General features: G+C 36.2%; 1 protein-coding gene across 1 annotated transcript in view; it reads right to left on the reverse strand.

The window, feature by feature from the left end:
- Window positions 1-20,810, reverse strand: part of LOC100020659 (sodium-coupled monocarboxylate transporter 1-like) — a 40,744-nt gene that overhangs the window by 4,456 nt on the left and 15,478 nt on the right. The window contains exons 7-13 of the mRNA XM_003341973.4: window positions 17,161-17,290; window positions 14,606-14,694; window positions 8,785-8,891; window positions 5,974-6,041; window positions 4,300-4,386; window positions 3,168-3,379; window positions 929-1,032 (exon numbers count right to left, since the gene is read on the reverse strand). Of these exons, the coding sequence (XP_003342021.1) occupies window positions 929-1,032; window positions 3,168-3,379; window positions 4,300-4,386; window positions 5,974-6,041; window positions 8,785-8,891; window positions 14,606-14,694; window positions 17,161-17,290 (797 nt within the window). The remainder of the gene's footprint in view (window positions 1-928; window positions 1,033-3,167; window positions 3,380-4,299; window positions 4,387-5,973; window positions 6,042-8,784; window positions 8,892-14,605; window positions 14,695-17,160; window positions 17,291-20,810) is intronic.

Genomic DNA, 20,810 nt, shown 5'->3' on the forward strand with positions numbered 1-20,810 from the left:
ATTCCGACATCTTGGAGTGTTGGGTGGTGAGTTTTGCCCTGGAGCTGATTTCAGGTTCAGGCATCTTAGCTGAGCCCCTTTTGAGGTCAGGCTGATTCCTTCCTCCTTCATACTCCAAACCCTTACTCCCTTATCTCCTGATCTCCCTGCCTGATACTAATCAGGCAGGGGGAGAGGGAGAGAAAAAGCCTACTCCTTCTTCTTCCTTCTCCTTAATCTCCTCAACTATCAATTAAAGCACCATAAAAAATTCCAGCTGACTTGTGTATTTTATTATTTGGGATTTCCCTTGGCAACCACTTAAATATATATATATATATATATATATATAAATATATATGTAAATATATATAAATATATATTTCTCAACCATAATTTTAACCTTTACAGTTTATGTTGCTCCCTCAAGTAGAATGCAAGCTTCTTGAGGGCAAGAACTATTTTCATGTTTTTCTAGGCAGTGGCATCAACTTTCTCAGGTTCCTCATTTATAAACTGAAGGGAATCATTCATATATTCTATTAACAGAACTATTATGATGTAAGGAATTATAAATTACTGATATAAGTAACTATAAATTACTGAGTAAATGGCATCAAGAGAATAGTGATGCAGAAGGTGAAATTATTATATGCTCTTTTTGCATATAGTTTATATTATATTCTGTATATCTAAGTACATATTACTTAATATGTAATCTTCTAGAGGGCACATATTTTTGTGTCTGTGTACCCAGCACAATGCCCCCCACACAGTGGATATAAAATAAATGTTAATTATTGAAGTGAATTTCTCAGATTCCCTATTTTATAAAGAAAAATTTTATATATTCTATTGCCAGAACTATAATAAAGAATACTTGATACAACTGGCCATAAATTGTCATGTAAAAGTTATGTCAAAAGAAAAGCAATATCGAAATAGGTACCTGTTAGAAGGCTAGCAATTATTCCCACAAATACAGTGACCAATGTTCCAACAGTGCTGAAGTACATGAATGAAAGGGAATACCAGTTATCCATCAGAGGTGTCCTAGAAAGAGATGGACAATGTTTCATTATAATATTAATCTACACACAAAAAATAATAATTAAAAACATTGTTCCACTGGTCCTTTTTCCATTGGTGAAGGGGGATAGAAAAAAGAGAAAATTAGATTTTTGTTCATTAAAATAATTAAATTAACCTTTTAATCTGTAAGCTAAAAAATAAGTTGATTTCTCATATATGGGTGGGACTTATAGAAATATATGGATCAGGGTCAAATAGGTTGGACAGATATTAATGGATTGAGATTTACATTTTTGCAAGGTGTTTACATATATTGAGACCATAGATTTTCCTATCACCTCCTCCTATTAAAAAATAATAGCCATACCTATAAAACTACCAAAAAATTTTATAGAATTAGGAAAAAAATATTAAAAAGTTCATCTGCAAGAACAAAAGATCAAGAATACCATGAAGGGAACTAATAAAAAAAATGTGAAGGATGGTGGCCTAGCAGTACCAGATCTTAAAATGTATCATAAAGCAGTGATCATCAAAATAATATGGTACCAGTTAAGAGATAGAAGGGTGGATCAATGGAATAGACTTGGGGTAAATGACCTGAGCAAGCTAGTGGTCAGTAAACAAAAAGGTCCCAAGTTTTTGGGCAAGAACCCACTATCTGACAAAAAATGCTGGGAAAATTGGAAAACAGTATGGCAAAAATTAGGTTTGAATCAACATCTCAGACCCTATGCCAAGATAAATTGAAAATGACTTAAATGTAAAAAGGGAAATTATATAAAAACCTAGGTGAAAATAGAATAGTATACCTGTCATATCTATGGGAAAGGAAAGAATTTAAGACCAAGCAAGAGACAGAGAACAATGCAAGATGGAAAATGAATAATTTCAATTATATTAATTTTTAAAATGTTTGTACAAACAAAACCAATGCCACCAAATTTAGAAGAAAAGCAACAACTGGGTAAATAAATTTATAACAAAAATCTCTGACAAAGGTCTAATTCCTCAAATTTATAAGGAACTAAGTCAAATGTAGAAGAAATCAAGCCATTTCCCAATTGACAAATGGTCAAGGTATATGAATAGGCAGTTTTCAGATGAAGAAATGAAAATATCAATAATCACAGGAAAAAGTGTTCTAAATCTCTCCTGATTAGAGAAATGAAAATCAAAACAACTCTGAGGTACTACCTCACCCTTAGCAGATTGGCCAATATGACAGTCAAGAAAAATAATAAATGGTGGAAGGAATGTGGCAAAATTGGGGTACTAATGCATTGTTGGTGCAGTTATGAATTGATTTGACTATTGTGGAAGGCAATTTGGAATTATACCCAAAGGTCTTTAAAAGAATGCATAGGGGGCAGCTAGCTGGGTAGTTCAGTGGATTGAGAGCCAGGCCTAGAGATGGGAGGTCCTAGGTTCAAATCTGGCCTCAGACACTTCCCAGGTGTGTGACCCTGGGCAAGCCACTTGACCCCCATTGCCTAGCCCTTACCGCTCTTCTGCCTTGGAGCCAATACACAGTATTGACTCCAAGACAGAACGTAAGGTTTAAAAAAATAAAAAGAAAAGAATGCATGCCCTTTGATCCAGCAATACCACTACTAGGTTTGTACCCCAAAGAGATAATAAAAAATGGTTATACAAAAATATTTATATCCCAACTCTTTGTAGAGGCAAAAAATTGGAAAATAAGGGGGCATCCCTCAATGTGGGGATGGCTAAACAAATTATTGTATATGATGGTGATAAAATACTATTGTGCTATAAGGAATGATGAACTGCTTGATTTCTATATGAATTGGAAAGACCTCCATGAACTGATACAGGATGAAATGAGCAGAACCAAGAGAAGAATGTTGTAGAGAAAAACTGAAACATTGTAGAATGATCATATGTAATCACCTTTGCTACTAGTACCAATGCAATGATCCAGGACAATTCTGAGGGATTTATGAGAAAGAATGCTATCCACATTAAGAAAAAGAACTGAAGGAGTAGAAATGCAGAGTATATGGGTATATTCATAGTCAAGAATCAAAAATCCAAAATGTACATTAGTGAACCCGAAAGCAAAATGATCTTCTGTATTCTACCCATCTCTCAGTTGTTTTTTTAAAGTGACAATGTAAAATGTATTTCAGTACCTTTCCTCATTGTGAACTTGAAAAGCATTTGGAGAAAATGATGCTCCTGTAGTCAGGGTCCAGTTCCTCTGTTGACTAAAGTTAGTTAAGTTACAACCATCTATAATGAGGCTCAGTGGTAAACTTCTCTCTGGAAGGGGAGGATAAAGCTGAGCTCCAATTCCAACCCAAAGGGAAATGGCAAATCCTGTAGTGAGTCCTACAAATGCCCCCTGCAAAATAAAAATGCTTTTGAAAGATAAACTTTGAAAAGGAAAGGGAAAAGGAATGGGTGGAATATTGAGACCAATTTCTTTCCAAACAAGCTATCCAAAAGTGGCATGGTTAGCCTAAAGAGGTAGTAAATTTGCCCTCACTAGAGGTCTACAAGTAAAGGATTATTCATTTGCTGGGAATGCTGTCAAGGGAATTTCTGTTCAGGCACGATTTGGACTAGTAAGTGATCTTGGAGGATGCTTCCAATTCTGAAATTCTATGACTCTGATCCTATGAAATTTGACTTGAGGGTCTACCCATCACACTCCAAAATAGATACATCACCTTCTTTTCCAAACCAGCTGCACTTTGCAAGTTCCTTATCTCTTGGATGATCAACCATCTAAAGCTTAGATCCTTGGAGTCATACTGAGGCTTAATTGAATAAAATTGAGATGTCTGAGATGGTTTTTATTTTTGGCTTTGTATGCCTAGATCCTAGCATAATACCTGACAAATATTAACCCATATTCAATGCCTACAATGGGCATACATAGATAAGAGACAATTAGCCCATGGTCTCAAAAATCTCACCTTCTACCAAAGAGTGTATATATAGGAATATATGCAACCTAATTATAGTAGTATACATCTACTGTATGTAGTGGAAAGAGTGCAAAAGTCAAATGTTAAAATCCTCACTGTTCTGTATGATTACTGATAAGTCACTTAAATTCCCAAGGTTCCAGAAGAACAGATTTTCTCAGCAGGATCTATATATGTATCATTCAAACCACTGTCTCTGAAGTGAACTTGAGAAAAATAGAGAAGGCTCCTGGGAGAAGAGTTAGAGGTTATACTTTTACTTTTGGGAAAAACTGCTAATTTTCACCAGACTTTAGGGGAAGATACAGTACTTGTTCATATTTATACTTACCATTGAGTTAGCAAAGGGAACCAAAATGCCCAAAGAAAACAAGCCCAAAAGGGGTCCACCAATCACACCAAAGATGCTGAGCACTACCTATGATGAGAATAAAATGTCATGGATTAGCTGTGAAAGGCACATTTTTAAGAAGGAGCCAATTTTCCAATTTGAACAAGAAAGAATGAAAAAGAGCTCAGTGACAGAATGACAATGTATGTTGGCTTTCCAAATGAAAAGAGGGGTTGTTGGAGTACTATGACTAGACAAGAACGAAAATCTAAGTTTGAAAACATGTCAAAGGGATATAGTAGAATCAAGGGACAGAGCCTTAGGAAATATTCATTTAGGGTTGTATGATCTGGATGTTGAACTAGAAAAAGAAAGTGATATGGTGTAGTCAGACAGGTAGGAACAGATATAAGAAGCAAGAATATAGTCAACAGTGTCAAACACAGCAGAGAAGTCAAGAAAGATGAGTACTGAGAAAAGATCATGAGTTTTAGCAACTAACAGATCACTGGCAACTTCATTCAAGTAATGATAAGCCAAATTGTAAAAGGTTCAGAAATGAAGGAAAGGAGGTTGAGGTAACTAGTATAAATAGCTGTTTCTAGGGGTTTGACTTAGAAAGGGAAGAGAGTTTCTTTAAGACAATATCTTGAGGGGGCAGCTGGGTGCCTCAGTAGGTTGAGAGTCAAGCCTAGAGGTGGGAGGTCCTAGGTTCAAATCTGGCCTCTGATAATTCCTAGCTATGTGATCCTGGGCAAGTCACTTAATCCCCATTGCCTAGCCCTTATCACTCTTCTGCCTTAGAACCAATACACAGTATTACTTCTAAGACAGAAGGTAAGGGTTTTTAAAAAAGAGTGGTACAAAAATATTTATAGCCATGTTATTTGTGATGGCAAAAAATTGAAAAATAAAAGGTTGTCCCTTGATTAGGGAATAGCTGAACAAATTATGGTATATGCTGGTGATGGATACTATTGTGCCATAAGGAATGATGAACTGCTTAATTTCCATATGAACTGGAAAGACCTCCATGAGTTGATGTGGAGCAAAATGAGCAGAACCAAGTGAACATTGTATACAGAAAGTGAAACATTGTGGAACCATCAAATGTAATCAACTTTGCTACTAGTAGCAATACAATGATCCAGGATAATCCTGAGGGATTTATGAGAAAGAATGCTATCCTCATGAGAGAAAGAACTGTGGGAGTAGAAATGCAAAAGAAAAGTATATGCTTTATCACTTATTTATATGGGTACATGATTTGGGGTTTTGGTTTTAAAAGATTATTACAAAAATGAATAATATGAAAATAGATATCAAGTGATAACATGTGTAAAAAATCCAGTGGAATTGCTTGTCAGCTCTGGAAGGGGGAGGAAAAAGGAAAGGGAGAGAACATAAATCATGTAACCATGGAAAATATTTTAAATAAATTTTAAATTTAAAAAAAACAACAATATATTATTGTCCCAATTTTGCCACATCCCTTCCAACATTTATCATTTTCCTTTATGGTCACAATTTTTTTAAGTATCTTGAGCAATAGCATGGCAGGATTCAGTGAAAACCATTCCAAATAAGACCCCAAAGGGCAAAAGCTAGAGCATATTATGTATTATCAAGATGACCTCCAAATATTCAATAAAACTGCCACTGGTTAACTCTTACCTGTAACAAACCTCCCATGAGTGATGTCATGGCCGCCATTCCAATAGCCAGGGATCCATATAGCAAACCTAGAGAGTCGGACATAAAGACAAGATCATTCTGATCAGTGCATAGTACATTGATCACTGATATTCTCAATGGAATAATTTCAGCAAGGACTTCAGATCTGTGGAGAATTGAACTGGCCTAACAGACAATCATATAGATCAAAGTAGGTAAAAGGTAAAAAAAAATATGATGTATTTTTCCTAACAAAATTGATGCATAAGACCTCTGGGTTGTGCTTGATATGTCGTAAAAAATCAATCAATAAATTAAAATGTATTAAGTGCTTATTATGTGTCGGCACTATGGTAGGTGCTGGAGAGACAAAGGCAAAGCAAAACATTCTCTTAAGAAGTTTACATTATAAATATTGTGCTCAAAGGAATATTAAAGTGGAGGAATTCCATGTGAACTGGAACAACCTCCAGGAATTGATGCAGAGTGAGAGGAGCAGAACCAGAAGAACATTATACACAGAGACTGATACACTGTGGTACAATCAAATGTAATGGACTTCTCCATTAGTGGCAATGAAGTGATCCAAACAACTTGGAGGGATCTATGTCAAAGAACACTATCCACATTCAGAGGAAAGACTGTGGGAGTAAAAACATGGAAGGAAAACAACTGCTTGAATACATGGGTAGAAGGGATATGGTTGGGGACGTAGACTCTATATGAACATCCCAGTGCAAACATCAACAACATGGAAATGGGTTCTGATCAAGGACACAAGTAATACCCAATGAAATTGCTCTTGGACTGTGGGCAGGATGGGTGGAGGGGAGGGAGGGAAACAATGTGATTATTGTAACCAAGGAATCATGTTCTAAATTGACTAAATAAACTAATTCAAAATTTAAAAAAGTTTACATTCTAAAAGAGGAGACAACCTATATAAAGGTATATACAAGGTACAGAGGCAATTTTATAGGAAAGAACACTAGTAGTTAAATGGACTGAAAAGGCCTCCTATAGAAAGTATTTAAGCTAAGCCTTGAAGGAATCTAGGTATTCCAAGAGACAGAGGAGAAGAGGGAAAGCATTCCATTCATGAAAAGTTTCCATGTGAGGAACAGCAAATAGATCAGAATGGATAGACACAGGGTGCACTAAGGGGAATAACAGGTAAGATGAGTATAATGTAAAAAAGGATATAGTTGTAAGAGATTAAAATATTAAGCCCAAGATTTTATATTTGATCCTAGAAGTGAAAGGGAGCCCTTTTAGATTTATTAAGTAGGGGACTGATGTTCTATGCTTCAAGAAAATCACTTTGGCAGATTCGTAGATGGGTATGGGGAAAGCCTTGAGGCTGGTAGACCAACTGGAGTTTTATTTCAAGAACAAAAGGAGAGAAAGAAGAGTCCCAGAAGTTTTTTGGACCCAATACTTGAAGCCTAGAGAACAACTGGGAGGCTATCTCAATAGTTCAGGGGAAAAGGTGATGAGATATTTGAGACTTTCCTTGTGAAATGTAAGTTTCTATGTGTGTATTACCATTGCCAAGCATAGTGCTTGGCACATAGTAGGCACTTAATAAATGTTTATTGATTGGTTGAAGATGGCACTGCAAGTACTGTGAGTGCTACTCTAGAATGAAGCCAGGAAGCATTAAGTGCAGAGTGTGTTCCAGGAACCAGGTTCTTCATTACTCCACATTAACATTTCAAAGGTAAGTCATTTTCTACCTTGGCTCTTGGCAAAAATAGAAGCAACATTTATAAAACTCTTAGCTTGATTCTTCCTCATTTGATAAAATGATGAAATTTTATCACTGTGGTATTCCAAGGAATTACCCCTGCAAAGTTCCTTATTCTGTTGAGGAAGCTACCATCCCTCTTACATCATCTAGTATTTAAAACCTCAAAAGTTAATTTTGTCTCTTTGTATACAGTCTCACAACTCATTACAGTCTCACATTCAAACAACACCCAAAGTCTATTGATTAAACCTCTACAATATCCCTCACATCCATTCATCTTTCTCCATTCACACAGCCCCAACCATTCTAGTTCAGTTCTCATTACCTCTTGTCTGCTCTAATGTAAAGCTAGTTCCTCTGCTCCCAGTATCTGCCCCATTGTACATAATTCAGAAGACATTAATTTGAATTTTATCTGTTACTACTGTGTGATCCTGTGTAATTCCCTCAACTTCTTAAGACTCAATTTCTTCAGCAGTAAAAATAAGCAGTTGGATCAGATGGCTAGGGCTGTTTAGGTAGATTGAGAGTATAATGAATGACATTGGACCTGGGATCAAGAAAACATGAATTCAAATATTCCCTCAGCTACTTGCCAGATGTATGATCCCTCCCCCCCTTCCTTCCCTTCTACCTTTTACATTTCTATTCCTCCTTCCCTCCCTCTTTTCCTTTCTTTCCTCCTACACTCTTTCCTTCTTTCCTCCTGTCCCTTCCCTTCTTTCTTTCTACCTTTTTTCCTTCCCCTTCCTTCTCTCTCCCTCCCTTCCTTTCTACTTTCCTTTAGAAATATTCAAAGTAATCACTTGATGAGTATGATAAAGAAGGGATACCAGTTCAGACACAGAATGAACTAGATGCCAAATGAGATTCCTTCTAGGTCTAAAATTCTGTAACCTCTAAGCTTTCTTCTAGCTCTAAAACTAAAATTGCATTTTAGTGAAAAACATTTTTCTCTCCTAAACTGGGTCAGATCTCCAAGAATAGGAAGTTTTGGGTACTGCAAGCATCCATCTCTTTTATGCAACGTGGAAAATTAAAGCTATTCAGTGGTCACTTACTTGTCACTTTGCAAAGCCAAGTCTTTTCTGAAACTGATGGAAAGTGGGGTTGGATGAGGTCTGAGATTGTTACTGCAGCTAAAGTATTAATACTGGCAGACACAGTGCTAGACAAGGAAAAAAAACATTTTTGCTTAATTCCATTTGATAAACATTGTGAAGAAAGAAATTGGTAAGAATTTCCTTAATTAAAAAAAAGAAACCCTACTTTCTGTCTTAGTGACAACAGGAGAGCAAGGGCTAAGCAACTGGGATTAAGAGGTTTTCCCAAGGTCACCCAGCTGGGAAGCATCTGAGGTCAGATTTGAACCTAGTGTTCTACCCACTGTGCCATCTACCTGCCCAAGAATTTTTTTAAATTGGTATTGACTCTCAGCACTTGATTCTATTTCTGGGACTCAGACTCAGAGCTAGAGAGGCCTTCCAAAGTCATATAATGCAATCACCCCCATTTTGCAAAAGAAAGAACCCAGGGATGTTATATGACTCACTTAAGGTCACAGAGGAGAGAAACCCATTTCCATTGGTTTCCAGATTCCAAAGCCACAGTGCTTTCACCAGTGGAGTACATTGTCATACTGAATTCAATTCAATTGAATCTAACAAATATTCAATAAATTCCCACTATGAACCAGTCTAGGTCCTGAGGAAACAGGACAAAATGAAAAACAGACTCAAACCTAATCCCTTCACTTTATATATAAGGAACCTGAAGCCCAGAGATCAGAAGTGACTTGCCTAAGGTCACATGAGGTACAAGGAGCAGGATAAGGGTTTTTTTAACCAGTCCCTCTGACTCCAAATCCTCTGTTTTCCACAATATAACAGACTGTTTCCCATCATTCAGAAAGATAGACTAGAAATGGTTGAAGGAGAGAAGATTTTTTTTTAATATTTCTAACTTTTCAGTCTCTCTGCCATAGACAAGGAAAGAAAGTATGTTTATAGTATTCATTATGAGTAAGAGGCTTGGGCCAGTTAGGTAGCATAGTGGATGGAGAGCCAAGCCTGGAGTCAAATGGACCTGGGTTTAAATCTAGCATGAGACTCTTCTGAGCTATGTGACTCTAAGGCCAAGTGGCCAGCCCTTACCACTCTTCTGCCTCAGAACTAAGAGGCATTATTAATTCTAAGACAGAAAATAAGGGCTTGAGAGAGAAAGAGAGAGAGACAGAGACAGAGACAGAGACAGAGACAGAGACAGAGACAGAGAGAGAAAGAGAGAGAGAGAGAGAGACCTTAAGCAGTGTTTTCACCTGAACTGAATATCAGTATATAAATATAAATCAATAAATGAATGGGGACAGATAGGTGATGCAGTAGATAGAGTGCCAGGCCTGGAGTTTAAGAACTGGGTTTAAACATGGCCTCAGTCACTCACTAGCTGTGTGATCCTGGGCAAGTTACTCAACCCTGTTTACCTCAGTTGCCCCATCTGTAAAATGAACTGGAGAAGGAATTGGCAAACCCCTCCAGTATCTTTTCAAGAAAACTCCAAATGGGGTCACAAAGATTTGGATATCGCTGAAAGGACTGAACAACACCAACAAATGAATAAATGAAGATGGTGTATTTGTTAAATACTGACTATGTGCCAATCACAGTGCTAAAAGAATCATTAAAGGTAGTTATGTGAAAAAAATACAAATTTAGTTTAGAGGACATAGTGAGCAGAAGTGGGGAAACCACTGGAGTGGGTCCTTCCTTGTATGGCAACTCCCTCTATGCAGACAAATGCAAATCAAATATTTCTCAACTTTAATCTTAGAGAATTCATCCAGAACCAAAGAGGATCAATAATTTGCCCATGGTCACACAGCTATTTTGATTCCTAGATAGGAGGTGAACCCTTACTCCATACTCCATGATCTTCCTTACTCCATAGCCAGGTCTCTCTCTACTATGTCATCATACCCCTAATGCTCAAAATATCAATAATAATAATTAGCAATAAGAATCATTCCCTGGAGAAAAACCATATTAAGAATCCAAGTTCTCAGGAGAGAGAATTCAGAACAAAGGATATGGTAATTAGAGCACAAAGTACAGGATCTTTGGAGAAGCAAACACATAATTCAGTAGACACATGCCATACACAGAAATTCAGTAAATTCAGCATGGATATAAGTACTCTACATTCTGCATATCTTTACCCATTTCATAACCATGACTCTGAAGATCAGCTCAACTGGCATAATCCAGTTTATCAATAGTGCAGAGAAGCCTCTAGAGGGCAGAAAAGCTCAGTCTCATAGAGCTAGTAAACAACCAGAAGAGCAAGTGTACAAAATAGACAGAAAGTCAAACTCAACAACATAGAGCCACAGGTCTCTCCTACACAATCCAGCCTGAAAGGTATGCAGATTAAGTTCAATTCTTGGGTATAATGAAAAGATCCAATACCTCTCCCCCTTATTGCACTGAGACCCTCAGCAGGAATCTAACTGACAAAGATCCCAGGGCAAAGTCTGAAACCACAATGGAATACCTTGGTACCACCACAGGAAGCTCAGGGCTCTGACCAGGCAGCTGGCAGGGAGGTGGCTCACAGAAAGGAGTTGAGAAGAAAGACAGAGAGTAACTACCTTCAGCCTACACACTTTTACTTTCACCTTCAGCTTCTGCTGTTTCAGCTGGCAGCTGGGGAAGATCTGGCCTCAGGGCACATTAATGCAACAGGTCAGCTCCATTAGCAAAGCAGAGAAGTAGCCCCTTCAGGTCAGAAAAGCCCAAACTCACAGATCCAGCAAATAAACAGAGGAACAAAACAAACAAACAAACAACAACAACAACAACAACAAAACAGCCAATAAGGAGGGAGAAAAAAAGAAAAATATGAGTAAACAACAGAGCAAGAAAAAAGAAAATACAATTGCTAGGTAATAAAGAACAAATAGAACAGGAGGACCAAGGAACACCAAGCAAAAACTCAGAAACTCCAGCAAATTGGACTCAGACTGTGGAAGAACTCAATTCAAGAAACAATTAAGACAGGTTGAAGAAAATTGGGAAAAGAACTTAAAAAGCAAAATAGGTCATCTGGAAACAGGTATATAAAACAAGAAAATAGTTTAAGAAGAAGCCAGAATCAACTGAAGTAAAGGAAAAAGAGCACAGGACCTCCAACCCATCTGATGAACACATCCTCCAACTATGCTGCCCAGTTGCAAACATTTCAGCAAATAGCTGACCACAGGGTGTTTCAACACTTTGCCACACCAGTTGCAACATTTCAGCAAAATAACTAGCCATAAAGTGCTCTAGGGTTTAAACAATCATCCAGGTTAAGTAATATTGTGAGGTATATATGTAGGGTCCCAACTCTGGCAGAACGGAACTCCTTTGCTGAGTTTTCCCCTAGCATGCTAGTGATAGCATGCTAGTAATAAAGGCTTTCCCTTGCTTGAATTGCATTGTCTTCGTGTGCTCCTTGGGTGGTCTGCAACTAGGACCCTAACACAACCAGCTCAAAAACAAGATAAAGTAAAAGATAAAATCAATGATCTACAAAGAAAAATAGATCAAAATGAAAAGGAAGATTAAAAAGTCAGGGATGAAATTCAGTCTTTAAAAATCAGAATTGAACAATTAGAAACAAATTACTTCACAAGGCAGCAAGAATCTATAAAACAAAATCAAAAGAATGAAAAAATGGAGAAAGATATGAAACACCTCAGTGATAAAATAACAGACCTGAAAAATAGATCTAGGAGAGACAATTTAAGAATTATTAAACTACCTGAAAATCATGGCCAAAGAAAAATCCTGGACATCATTCTACAGGAAATTATCCAAGAAAACTGCACTGATATTCTTGAACAAGAGGGTAAAGTAGAGACTGAAGGGATCCACAGATCACTTTCTGCATTTAATCCCCAATTGATAATACCCAGAAATGTTATAGCCAAGTTGAAGAACTTCCAGACCAAGGAAAAGCTACTACAAGTTGCTAGAAAGAAACAATTCGGTATCATAGAGTCACAGTCAGGATTACACAGGACCTGGCTTCATCCACACTGAAGAACCAAAAAGCACGTGTGGGGGGACCAAGGTGCTAAATCCACTCCCCAACTCTCCCTCCTCTATCCTGTAAGTTCACAAAGAGGAGACAGGTGCAGAGAAGAGAGCAAAGTAACCTTGAGAAAGGTTTAGAAAGAGGAGAGAAAACTCCTCCCTAGCTCCAGAGGCCAGGCTCTAGCCAAAACTATGTGTGTTGACTGTTGGATTCTAATTATGCATTAAGTTTAGTTCCCATAGTAAAAGAGATAAACTAGGGTCTACTTCTAGCTTAGGGAAGCAGTAGCCTAAAGCCTGTTGATAGAGTAACATGGTGAATTAAAGCTAGATTGGTATAACCCTGCAGAGTGTGAGAGTCTCTCCTCCCTTCCCACTACTCTACCCCTCAGTCACAGGCATGGAATATGATATTTTAGAAAGCAAGGGAACTGGGGTCTACAACCAAGAATCAACTACCCAGCAAAATTGACTATATTCTTGCAGGGGGAAGTATGGTCATTTAATAAAACAGAAGATTATCAAGCATACCTGAAGAAAAGACCCGACAAACAGAAAATTTGATACCCAAATACAGAACTCAGGAGAATTACCAAAAGGTAATTAAGAAAGGAAAAAAAATTTTAAGGAACCCAATAATTTGTATTTCTATATGAAAAGACAATATTAGTAACTCTTAAAAATTGTTATTCTCGTTGGGGTAGCTAGAAGTATATCTAGAGGTTACAGTGATAAACTGTATAGAATGATGTCAAAAACATCTGTATATTTTTGAAGATTTCTTAACCTAGTATTACACAATCTGGTCTTTTTTTTTAATGTCTTTATAAGTATATTTCAATATAATTAATTGATTTTCTTATAATCCTACATATTTTATTTTATACATTTAAAAACATTTTTCTGAGAAGGGATTCATATTCTTTACCAGATTGCCAACAGGCTACATGAAAGGAAAAGAGCAACTATCTTAGAGGCACTGACTAAAACCCAGAATTGTTGAATAACTTGCCTTGGATCACAAAGCTGGGAATCATTAGAAACAGAATTTCGACTGAGATTTTTCTGACTCCAAGTCCTACATTCTATCTATTATTACATGCTACTGCTCTATACATGTGCAAGACAAATAACTTAGGCATGTATTTTTGACAAACAGTGAAATCTGCAGGGAAAAGTGAAAGCTGTTGACATTGAATTAATATTATTGAGACTTCGTTGAGAATATGAAAGTGAGAACATGAGAAACAGTTTCATTAAAAATGAAACCTCCCCTTGAACAGCTAACATCCTAGAAGGGTGTAAGATAACCTCACTGATACAGTCAATACATGAAAGGAAAAAGTCTCTTATAGAGAATAAGATTGACAACATTAAGATGATTCTTGATTCTCTAGAACTAGAATAAAATGTTAGTCCCAATAAGAGTGATCAAGCTGGAAAGGCTTCCAAAGTGGTCCCAACAAATGACTATTGTCTTATAAACAACCAGGATAAGGCCAAAGTGGCTGATCAACTATATTTGACCTTGAGGATATTTCTTGGCTAGAGGAACTAATAAAGATTATCTATAAAGATATAGAGGATATATTTATGCCTACTAAAGCATCCATATTTTTGTTGTTGAGTCCTTTCAGTCATATCATCAGTATACCCAATGATGAAATTACAGTTCCTGGATGTATCAAGTAAAATACACGTGTAAGCTTATTGTCCCTATTGCTGGAATTCAACCTTAGCTCATAAAATATAAAGATCTTATAAGGCACTCCAAAATCATACTTCATTAATTCCATAAAGTTCATACCTCAAAGTTGCACTATATACACATGCCAAAAAGAGTCCTAGGAGTCCTGGGTAATCTTGCAGAATGTCCATTGCTAAATAGGGTATAAGCTGAAAAAATCCAAAGTTTTTTAATGTTTGTTCTTATCATAGAAATAAATTTAAAATCACTGACAAAAGAAATCAATTTCTCATTTATCCAGCATAGTCAGATAACAAGCTGTCTCAAATAGATGAATGCTTAAGATACTGTTTAACTCAAAGACAAAACTTTGACTTTTTAGAAGGAAATGTTTTGCTTTTGCTTTTAAAATAGACTATATTGATTTCTTTTGTTTTTACATGACCTAGATTTTACTCTGAATATCTCTCTTGCTCTCTTATCCCACAAGGATGAATGATTTCTTAGAAAAAGAAAGAGGAGAAAAAAAAAGTAAAAGATTTCAGCACATGAAAACAATATTACTTTTTTTGTAAAGTTCCACACCATTACACCTTCAACCTCTAGAAAGAAATTGAGGCAGGAGCAGGACAGACAGCACCTTCTCAACTCTGTCATTTTGCAATATTCACCTTTGAATGTTTTGTGGTTGTTATTGTGGATATTGATTTCCTGGCCCTGTTTAGTTCACTTAAGACCTTCTTCCCCCCACCCCCCCACTTTCTCTCTAGTCATTAAGCACATCATTCTTTATGGAACAATAATATTCCATTATATTCACATACTACAGTTTATTTATCCCCAGGGCAATGTGATGAGTTTGCCCTTTGGTGACAGATTATTGAATAAGAACATGAAACAGCCTTCCTCCAAGTGTTTTTCTCATCTTCCAGAAAAAAAAACAAAACAGAACTTGGTTATTTCCCAATCCTCTGACTTGTAAGCAATATTCTTAAGGGCATTTCTATGATAGTAACCCAATTGACCAGAGGTCAATTGACCTTTTCAGGGTCAACTTACTCTGTTATCTCAATGGAACAGATCAATAATAAACTATGAGAGAACATTATCTATATTTTGACCATTTAAACAACATCAACAAATACTGTTCATTTAAAACATTAATAGATTGGAGATGGGTTTCTCCAAATTTAGTAATTTTTTTATTAGGAGAAGATGAAGCTTCTACAGATAGGACAGCTAAACACAATTTCCTCCAAGCCCTTTTTAATATTTTACTTGGAATGGAATTCTAAATATGAGCTGAGATGTTAGACATCAAGTCAACTTTAATATCAATAAAATTTTAATTATATATTAGAAATATTTTCATAAATTTATTTTTCTAATAATGGTTCCATAAAAAGTGGTTATTATAATAAAGTTATATAAGAGACTACTGAACTTGGATTCAGATGTGGGATCATGAACAAATCATTTCATTTCTCTGAGCATAAGCTTAACTACCTATAAATTGATGACAATATTACTTTTACCACCTACCTCACAGGCTATAGTAAAAGCTCTTTGTAAACATTAAAGTCTTTTATAAATAAGAGATATTGTTTTCATTTTCATATGGATAACAGCTTAGTCCATAAGGGAAATGAGGTTGAGGTATCACTCAAGTCAACAGATGAGGATAATATGCCAAATATCAACCTGTTTTCCTCAAGATAAGCTATACCAAAATTTGATAACATAAGAAATTTTATATTGTTGGATAAATCTTTGGTGTCAAAACTAAGGTTCTTTTACTAAAGGTACTAAAGTGATCAAAGAGCTAATTAGAATAAATGTTCTCTTAATTATAAAGAACGGCCAGGCTTGGTCACAAAAAAAAATTAAAAAAATACTTGCCTCCCTTCAAGATCAGAAATGGGGAGGCAACTGGTCTGGAATATACCACATCTGGCAGTGTTTGGATATGGTTGTGTTTTTTGGATTTGGAGAACTGTTTGATTTGTTTTATTTTGAAGTTTTTGCTTCTTAAAAAAATATTCTCTCTTATGAGTTGGATGGGTAAGAAAGAAGCAGCAATATATTCAGAAATAAAAATTGGGCAAAAAAACCCCAAAATTAAAAAAAGGAAAATACTCATTTCTAATGGAAAATATGCTCTAAAATTTTCCCAAGTGATATATGCTGAATTTCCATGTTTATTTTATGAGCACAATCTTAAACCTGGGATATTTGATTCAAAGGTAGAATTTGGAAAACACTGCTACTTTCATCATTGATTAGAAAATTCTTTAGGCATTAGACTGAAGGACACAATATTTTTTCATGCTACGTGAATTATTTCCTATTGTTTTTTCCACTCCTTTTTACATTTACAGTATATTTAAACTGACCTTTAAAATTCATGATTGAGAACAAGCCATTATAGTTGTTCTTCAATCAAAAATATTTCTATTAAGGAAATCAATTTCTCTTACTATAGCTTTCCACATTTTAGCTTTAGATCTAAGATTCATCATTCAGCTATAATTCCTAATATATAAATTTAACCAGTTTTTTCATAGTTTCCAGTGTGCCTTCCTATTGTTCACTGAACACACAAGAGTACTCTGAACCAACAAGATTATTTCATAGGTTATGGCTAATGTATTCATAAAATAGTTGCAATATTGAACCTGGTCTGGTGCTGACACTTTCTTTGCTGTCCAAGGATCACAGTCATGGTATCTTGAATAAAGGACAAGACCACACAATGTTGTAGAGGCAAGAATCGCCCAGCATCCTATAAGATTTATATAAAGGGACCTACACAAAAAATAAATAAAATTCCATCATTACTGTGCTTTTAGGAAACATCACCTTTGGGGGAAGGGGGAAGTAGGGAGAATGGGCATTACCATTTTACTTTGATACTTCATTAGATAAATATTATCTTTTAGTTGGCAAAAAGAAAATTGTTTGGTTACTTTGTAACTTTCTCTTTTCTTTTTTTAAACCTTTACTTTCCATCTTAGAATCAATTCTAAGTATTGGCTCCACAGCAGAAGAGTGGTAAGGGCAAGGCAATTAGGGTTAAGTGACTTGCCCAAGGTAATACAGCTAGGAGTGTCATATTTGAACCCAGGACCTCCCATCTCCAGGTCTGGCTTTCTATCCATTGAGCCATCTAGCTTCCCCACCATAACCAATGAAGAAAAATAGATGGGGTAACCCTGAATGTCCTTTCCTCTCTAGACTTGAAGACAAAGGGATAATTTCAGAGAAATCTGAGACTTCTGTGAACTGAATGAAATGAGCAGAACCAGGAGAATTCTATTCAATATCAAGACCAGCCATATTTTCATATGACTCATGATGAAGAATATAACCAACCTTCTGAAAGGCAATGAATTTATCATGCAAAATGAGATATACATATTGGATAGGACCAATATGGAAACTGATTATACTTGTTACAAATTATATTTTTAATGGAGGTGGGGACAAAGAGAGGGCCAGAAAATAAATGCTTCTTAATTTTTTTAAGTAATTAAAGAACAAAACCAAAAAGAAGCTGTTAAGTGATCGGCCCAAGGTCATGCTGCTAGTGAGTTGCTAGCACTTGAATCCCAGGTTCTCAGATTCCAGAGAACTGTATACTCCTCTTCTTCCCAAGAGAGCAAGCTGGATTGCTCTTAGGAAATAGTACAAGTTCTTCCACTGATCCTGAACTACTAATTCCTTGCCACACCCACAAAAACATCTTTTAAACAAGAGTAATATTCCAATGACATAGCATGGTTGCAAATCATGGAACACTAGGATTTCCTTGAAGAAATAAAATTGTGGGTTGCCCAAAAGGTAATAGCTACCTGCATGGTGGACTAAGTATTTTTCAACAGTTGAAAGGTATCTCAGTGGCCATTTACTACAAGCCCTACATATTGAGGAATACCTACTACAATATATGCAACAAACATTCATTTAACCTTTGGAATAACTCATATTATCAGTCAATTTTTTATTGTGACTCTTTAACTTCTCTGCTTTGCTTTTTGCCCTCTGGGGACAAAGAAAACAAATCTAATGCCTATTTTCAAATACTTCCCTAACCCAGGCTAAATATCTCCAGTTTCTTTATCCAATCTCCAAAATAGCATGAGCTTGAAGTCCTTCACCATCATGCTTGCCCTTCTCTGGAGACTCTCCATTTTATGAGTCTCTTCTATAACATGGCACTGAAAAAGAAAACCTTTGAACTATAACCAAGGCTAGATTTAGAAAAAAATATGCTGGTCAAAAGTAATCTTAATGTGATGTGTGGTTTTATGAATCATTCAGTTCTTTGTCTATGGGACAGCTTGCTTCATCATGAGTTCTTTGGAATTTTGGAGGATCACTACGATGATCAGAGTTGGTTATCTTTAAAATATTCTCATTACTGTGTAAATAATTCTCCTGATTCTGCTCACTTTGCTTTGCATTAATTCATACAGCTCTTTTCTGAAGCCATCCCCTTCATCATTTCTTATGGTACAATAGTGCTCTATCACTTTAATATACCATAATTTAGTCAGCCAATTCCTAATTAATGGCCATCTCCTCAGTTCCCAAATTTTGTCACAACAAAAAGATGCATTAAATATTTTTGTACATACAAATCCTTTTCCTTTTTCTTTGATCTCTTTGGAGTATATACTTAGTAGTGACATTGCTAGGTCATGGAATATGCAGTTTATAGTCCTTTGGGTAAATTCCAAATTGTTCTCCAGATTCTCAGCTCCAATATTAGCATGCCTATTTTTGCACATATACCAGCATTTGTCATTTTCCTTTTGTTGTCATCTTAGCCAATCTAATAACGTGAATTAGTATTAAAGTTGTTTTAATTTGCATTTCTCTAATTATTTGTGAGTTAGAACATTTTTTCATATAATTATTGATAGCTTTGATTTCTTCTCTGAAATTTTTCTACTCATATCCTTTGACCATTAGTCATTTGAGGAATGCCTCTAACATAGTGTCCCATATATCTTAGAATGAGACTTTCAGAGAAACTTGCTAAAAAGTTGTCTAGTTTCCTGCTTTTCTTCTCATTTTAGTGGCATGATTTTATTACTGAAAAAATTTTAATTTTATGTAACCAAAATTATCCGCTTTACCTCCTGAGAATTTTTACTCATCTTTTGTCATGAACTCTTGCCCTATGCATAGATCTGACAGCTAATTCCTTTCGTTCTCCACTAATTTGTTTATATCATCCTTCCTACTTAAATCATGTACTCATTTTGAGCTTTTTTTTTTGTATATGGTGTGAGGTGCTTGTCTATGCCCAGTTCCTGACAGATTGCTTTCTAGTCTTCTACCCATGGAATGTTAAAAGACCTAGACAACACATCAGGTGGACCCTCTTTGGAAGATTTATTGGAGGATGCAGGCAAGATGAGAGGGCACCAATGGGTTATGCAGAAGGGAATATGCTTAATATCAAATATAATCTCCTTTGTCTGGCTTTTGTTTTTATTGCTTCTGAGACATAACATAGTAACTCCTATCTCTGAACCCTTGCACTGTTCCCTCCATCTGGTAATGTGCAACTTTGCAAAGAGTTTTATTTTGACCCATAACCAAACCCTATCTGATCATTGATTCTATCTAACATAATGACCACTTGGGCATTAACTATGGGGATATGTCCTCCAACTGTGATTAGACCTCAATGTTTTGTCCTGAGTCCTCTTGTCTTCTATATTTGCCTGGTAATCTCACCAATGCCAATGGATTCATTTATTGTCTCCATTTATAATTTTCAGATCTACTTATCTAGCCCAAATTTCTTTCCTCATTTCCAAATACTTGAGAATCGCTCCTGGTCAACAAACACCACTGGCTCCCTACTATTTTTAGGATCAAACTCAAATCCCACTTTAGGGCACTTAAAAGCCCTTCAGAATCTCAATTCACCATACTCTGTAGTCTTACTAAATTCTTACTCATTCACTACTCTTAATGAAGGGTAGAGATCTCCTCTCAGGACTTCCATATATATATATATATATATATATTTTTTTTTTAACTCTCACCTTCCATCTTAGAATCAATAATGTATATTGGTTCCAAGGCAGAAGAGTGATAAGGGCTAGGCAATGGGGGTGAAGTGACTTGCCCAGAGACACACTGCTAGGAAGTGTCTAAGGTCAGATTTGAACCCAGGATCTCCTGTCTCTGGGCCTGGTTCTGTCCACTGGGTTATTCAGCTGTCCCCCACAGGACTTCCTTTTAAAGGTGGACACCCAGGTCAGCCATCTCTTCATTTCTCACCTAGTTGTACTCCTCAGGATATCTA

The sequence above is a fragment of the Monodelphis domestica genome, chromosome 5 (assembly GCF_027887165.1).
Source record: "Monodelphis domestica isolate mMonDom1 chromosome 5, mMonDom1.pri, whole genome shotgun sequence".
Classification (NCBI taxonomy): domain Eukaryota; kingdom Metazoa; phylum Chordata; class Mammalia; order Didelphimorphia; family Didelphidae; genus Monodelphis; species Monodelphis domestica.